The 6,605-nt window shown below is 42.5% G+C and overlaps 1 protein-coding gene across 1 annotated transcript; it reads left to right on the plus strand.

Moving 5' to 3' along the window:
* The first annotated feature begins 1,422 nt into the window (after positions 1-1,422).
* LOC141141532 (trace amine-associated receptor 4-like) lies at positions 1,423-2,481 on the plus strand. Its single transcript, XM_073629134.1, is given in 1 exon segment — positions 1,423-2,481. A coding segment is annotated over 1 exon segment (1,059 nt).
* Positions 2,482-6,605: the final 4,124 nt, after the last annotated feature.

Here is a 6,605-nt window from a genome sequence, read left to right on the forward strand (position 1 = left end):
AGAGCGAGTGAGGACTTACAGTGTTGTGGCACCAGCACCACCACCAAAGGCCCAATTTTTCTGCCCCTGTTCAACAGGGGCATGTAATTACAATTTGTGATCTAATATTTCACAGCAGGGCCCTGTGAGGGCTTACAGTTTTGCAAATTTCTGCTGAGTATATAGGGCAGGCACCTACTTTCAAACATCCAATTTACAAACCACTCCTACTTGCAAACAGAAGGAGACAACAGGAAGTGAGATGAAATCTACCCCTAGGAAGGGAAATTCTCTCCTGTAAGAATTAATATGGGAAAAACATTTCTCCTTTCCACTGATGCTTTATCACCAATCCTTGTTTCACAAAAAAACCCAAATTTTTAAAAAACATTTGTCATTGGGACAAAAAGTGAGGTGAAATCTTTTTTACTTTAAGCATCATTAAAATCACTGCTCCCGAAAAAATGGCCGTTTTTAAATTTTTTTTTTGCACTGACACATGTCCCCTGTGGCAGGACCCGGGTCCCCAAACCCTTTTTAGGACAATACCATGCAAATTAGCCTTTAAAATGAGCACTTTTGATTTCGAACGTTCGAGTCCCACAGGCATCAATGGTGTTCTAACGTTCGTGTGAATTTTCGGTCCGTTCGCAGGTTCTGGAGGGAACCGAACCGGGGGGGTGTTCGGCTCATCCCGAGTTTGGGCTATCTGTAGGATTAGCAAGCTATTGTTGGTTGAACATCAAAAGTTCACACGGGTATGTCCTCCCTCGCAGGGGGTTCTCACCACCAATGCAACAAACATTTACATTCAGCCTCCTGGCTCTCTAAACATGTCCCAGTATTCGTGCACAGACGCTGTACCTCAGCTCTGCATCTTCCTTGTAGCTCCCTAGCTGCTGTGTCCCTCATGGACTCTCTCAGGCTCGGGCCTTGGTCTGTCCTGACCTGGACACCATAGTGCAAACGTGCACCTCTCATGGCTCCCTTCACACACTGACCTCCTCGGCAGTGCTGGACCCTGAGCTCTAACTCTGGCTCTCATATGAAGCCAGCAGTTACCTGTGCCATTAGTGTGCTTGCTTCCTACAAAATCTGGCATAATCCACCATTTTAAACAGTGGCACGGACTCCCCATTTGCTGTGAGTTTTTCTACATACCCAGTAGACAACCTTCATTCAGAAAGGTCTCCTTTAGGGGAAATATCTGTTTCACTTTCTATTTACCTGTATGTATAAAGTAAATAGAGGTTTACATTGTTGCCAATTTATGTACCTACCCCCTAAGCTTGGGATTCAGTAATTCTGTTAATTGATATGATCATTAAAAGCACGTATGGGCTTTAAGAAATCAACTAAAAAGAAACAACGGTGACTGCTCACACAATGTATTTAAGATACATAAAACCAACTTTTGTTTTCTTCTAGGGTGATTTGATCCAGATGCTATGACAAGAATATCATAATATGTTTGAACTCCAGGCCAAGCAAAATGCAAATGTATGTTTTGATGAGCTAAACATCTCCTGTCCCATATCTGACAGGCCTCTTCCTATTGACCTTGCCATGAATATTATCATGTTTGGAACAGTAGCCCTTACAGTGGCAGGGAATATTTTAGTGATTGTTTCAGTAACTCACTTCAAACAGCTTCACACGCCAACCAACTTCCTCATATTATCCTTGGCAGTTGCGGACTTTCTCCTTGGACTAGTGGTAATGCCGTACAGCTGGGTGAGATCTTTAACTTCATGCTGGTATTTTGGGGAACTGTTTTGCAAGCTACACAGCTGCATTGACATGGCATTGTGTACAGCGTCCATATTCCACCTCTTCTTCATTTCTGTTGACCGATACTTTGCAATATGTCACCCTCTTCATTATTACAGGAAAATAACAATATCTGTAATTGAAATGTGTTTATTGATTAGCTGGACCATTCCATGTGTGCATTCATTTGGCCTTGTTTTTTCCAATGTTCACATGGAAGGTATACAGGAAAGTAAACCTCTTCCAGCTTGCTGTCATTCGTGCTCCCTTGTGTTTAATAAACTATGGAGTATAATCACGTCATTGCTGTCTTTCTTTTTTCCAGGTTGCCTCATGATTGGAATTTACATACATATTTTCTCTGTTGCAACAAAACAAACCAAGGCGATTAATAACCATTTTAATTCTACACGTGAAAAAACAAGTACTAAGAATAAAATCTTAATAAACATAGAAAGTAAAGCGGCAAAGACACTAAGCCTTGTGATGGGGGTGTTCATATTGTGCTGGACACCTTTTTTTATTACAACTATAGTTGATCCTTACCTTAATTTCTCAGTATCGGCTGATGTTTATAATATTGTATTATGGCTTGGCTATTTCAATTCTGCAATCAATCCTATTATTTATGGTCTTTTTTATCCATGGTTTCAAAAATCATTTAATATCATACTTTCTGGTAAAATATTACATGCAAATTCTTCTTCCATGAATGTGCTAACTAGGCTCTAAACCATTCATATTTGTTACAATACCAGATTCACCTTATTGTTCTTATTTAACTACTTCAATACAGGGCACTTACACCCCCTTCCTGCCCAAGCCAACTTTCAGCTTTCAGCGATGTCACTGTTTAAATGACAAGTGCGTGATCATGCTACACTGTACCCAAACAGAATTTTTATCATTTTGTTCCCACAAATAGAGCTTTCTTTTGGTGGTATTTGATCATCTTTGCATTTTTTATTATTTGCTAAACAAATAAAAAAAGACCTAAAATTTTGAAAAAAAAGTTTTTCTTTTGTTTCTTTTATAAAATATTGTAAATAAGGAAAATTTTTCCTTCACTGATGGGCACTGATAAGGCGGCACTGACAGGCACTGATAAGGTGGCACCAACGAGGTGGCACTGATGGGCACTGACGATGGGCACTGATAGGCAGCACTGATGAGCACTGGTAGGCGGCACTGATATGCAGCACTGATGGGTATTGATATGCAGCACTGATGGGCACTTATGGGTGGCACTGGTAGGCACTGATGTGCACTGATAGGCGACACTGATGGGTACTTATGGGTGGCACTGATAGGCAGCACTGCTGGGCACTAATGGGCACTGATATGTGGCACTGCTGGGCACTGATGGGCACTGATATGCGGCACTGATAGATGGCATTAATAGGCATCACTGATGGCACTGGCAGACATTGGGGATGGGCACTGATTGGCAGCTGCCTGGGCACTGATTGGCATTTCCCTGGTGGTCTAGGGTGGCATACCTGGTGGTCCAGTGTGATGGCACCCCTGGTGGTCCTGGCGGCATCCTGGTGGTCCTGGGTGGGCACCTGAGGGGGGCTGCACTGATACACAATCAGCACAGACCCCCCCTGTCAGGAGAGCAGCCCATCGACTCTCCTCTACTCACGTCTGTCAGATGCAAGTGAGGAAAAGCCAATCAACAGCTCTTCCTGTTTACATCATGATCAGCCATGATTGGACACAGCTGATCACATGGTAAAGAGCCTTCGTGAGAGGCTCTTTACCAAGATCAGTGTAGCGGTGTGTCAGACTGACACACTGCACCACTGATCGCCGCGATGCACGCCGCCACGGGCGCGCAAGAGCGGGAAGTGGTTAAGGGGATTTCTAGCACAGAAACATGACAGATGCATGTAGCATTTTATAAGTCCGCCATTACAAACTGTGGGGCCCATAAAGCCTGCCTGCCCGACAGTATTTCTAATCTGCTGCATATGGTAGCCCTGCTGGCTAATCACAGAAAAAAAGGCTTTTAATATCTTATTACACAAAAGTAATCCAGGAAGCTATAGCTCCCAGTAAATAAATAAAAATTCCCCAGGCAGCAGGGTCTCATCACTTTCTGAATCAGGCAGAGTAATCCTCCTCCTAAGACCTGCCGTGGGAGATTTTAATTTGCTTGTCAGGGCCGTGGCATGGCTGATTACTCTGAATGCTCTCAAAATTGAGTAAATAGTCCTCTCTCTGTCCCTGATTCCTGCTGCTGAACTGGGGGAGGGGGGGTTGGGCCTATAAAAAAAAAAAAACATACATACTCTCCTCTATGCTGCAGCTGTCCCCTGCCAACTCTAAGACAGAGAACTGACCAATCATCGCTCAGTTCTCAACCTTCTTGGAGCACAGAGCAATGATGCTCAGTCTACTGCTCCACAAGGGCAGGCATAGCTGGCTCCGGCTCTCAGTTGCAAGTTGAGATACGGAACCAGTTGTCAATCAGGTAGCTAGGTGGATCATGACAATATGGTGGGGATTCTTCCAGAGTCTGGAGCAGCTCTTTGATGTCAGCTGACAGTAGGTTTTAGCCCACTATCAGCTGATTCTTGATCACAGGAGTGCAAAAAGTAAGTGCACTCCTGTGACCCAGAAAAAAGTATGACCAAAAAAACTTTGTCCATACTTCTCTTTTAATCACTGGTAGCCATGGCCTCTGAAATTACTTTGCATGTGCCAAAAGGTATTTGTAAAGCCCCCTCTCTGCTGCTTTCAGCTGCCCTGCTGCCTTATAACACAGAAGGGTTCCATTTCTTCATCCCCAGGAGCAAGAGCCACAGTTTTATATTTCACATCAGTACTATTTTCGGGTAATAATTACCGCTGAAACTTGACCAATCAGCTGATGCAAATGATCTATGGTTGTCTAAATGCCCTTATCTTAATTCAAAGTGTAAGCAACGGGAAGAGAATGCTTTGAATTTTGTTATGAGAGGTCATAGAAACCCTGCTGCTGATAGGGAATCCAGCTCAAATCCACGTCAGAGTGCTGCTGACACCACATCCTTGCTTGGTTGAAAGCCCAACTCCAACAAAGAGGCTTTTTTGTTAAGCAAAAAGGAGTGAGACACAGCAGTCGCAGAATGCCAAAAGAAAGAATTTTGGCTCAGCTGCTAATATGTCTTACTGTTTAAATCTTAACATCGAGATAAGCAAATAGTGTCTAACTACAAAATCCATGTGTATTCTTTCTTGAATTTTTGTGTGTTTTAAGCTTCTTTCCAGATATGTGCAGCATTCCAGTGTGAAACTTTGTCTCTGTGCAGGAGCTTCCCATAATAAAGACCAGTCACTGCTGCTCTCTATCCTTCTGCAAGCTGATTGGACTTGTATCTGCTCATTCCTGCATTTTTCACCAGTCAGCCTGTATTGGTTGGACCTGCTGGGTCCCTCCCACAGTTCTGGTCTCTGCACAGGCTATGCACAGCATAGCGATGATGTCACCACTACTTTTGCAAGGAAATATCTAGGTTTGCAGAGGCATTTTGTTCACACAAAGTGGATTTATATCATTTGTGGCTGTTGAGGAATGCATTAGAATTTTGGTGTCTGGAGTTCAGCCTTAATAATAAACCTCTATACAATTGCTGCTTTATTTTGAAAAGAATGTGCAGGCAAAGCTGTTGTTTAAATGGGTTTATTAATTTATAGAATGTCTATTACCCACAGAAACCAATCACAATTTCCTTGGTTCTGCTCTTGTTGATTGCATTTTTCTAGTTACTGTACTTTATGCTTATTATTTTCTTCTTTGATATGCTTATTAAATAGGCCTACAAGTTCCAGCCCTGACAACATTTATATTTTAGGTTTGGGGCAATTGCCAGGCCAGTAGGGTTAAATAGCCACTAACATTTTATATCATTTAGGGACACCAGCAGTGTGTTCTCCACACCTGAATTGCGTGGCCTGTTCTGAGGAGTCATAGTTTTGATCGTGCATTAAATGTACCATCAGATTTGTTAAGAATATGTATTTTTTTTCCCTATAAATGTTCTCTCTTTTAATTTTCATGCTAAGAAGATACTTATATATATGGGGTTGTACTATAATAAATGAACCCACCACATCAACAGTACAAGAATAATATGAACATGTATGTGTTCACACAAGAAATACATAAAAAAAACAAAAAAACAAAACAACAACTATATATATACAGTATCTCACAAAAGTGAATACACCCCTCACATTTTTATAAATATTTTATTATAGCTTTTCATGTGACAACACTGAAGAAATGACACTTTGCTACAATGTCAAGTAGATAGTGTACAGCTTGTATAACAGTGTACATAACAGTGTACATTAATGCCCAAACCACTGTCAAAGTTTCAATATTTTGTGTGGCCATTATTTTCCAGCATTGCCTTGTCTCTTGGGCATGGAGTTCACCAGAGCTTCACAGGTTGCCACTGGAGTCCTCTTCCACTCCTCCACGATGACATCACAGAGCTGATGGATGTTAGAGACCTTGCGCTCCTCCATCTTCCGTTTGAGGATGCCCCACAGATGCTCAATAGGGATAAGGTCTGTAGACCTGCTTTGCCAGTCCATCACCTTTACCCATCCTTAGTCTGCTTGTCTTCAGCAAACTGTTTGCGGACTTTCTTGTGCATCATTTTTTTCCTTCTGGGATAACAGCCATGCAGACCAACTTGATGCAGTGTGTGGCGTATGGTCTGAGCACTGACAGGCTGACCCCCCACCACTTCAACCACTGCAGCAATGCTGGCAGCATGGCAACACTCATACGTCTATTTCCCAAAGACAACCTCTGGATTTGACGCTGAGCACGTGCACTCAACTTCTTTGGTCGACCATGG

This window comes from Aquarana catesbeiana, linkage group LG04, assembly GCF_042186555.1.
Source record: "Aquarana catesbeiana isolate 2022-GZ linkage group LG04, ASM4218655v1, whole genome shotgun sequence".
In the NCBI taxonomy this organism is placed as follows: domain Eukaryota; kingdom Metazoa; phylum Chordata; class Amphibia; order Anura; family Ranidae; genus Aquarana; species Aquarana catesbeiana.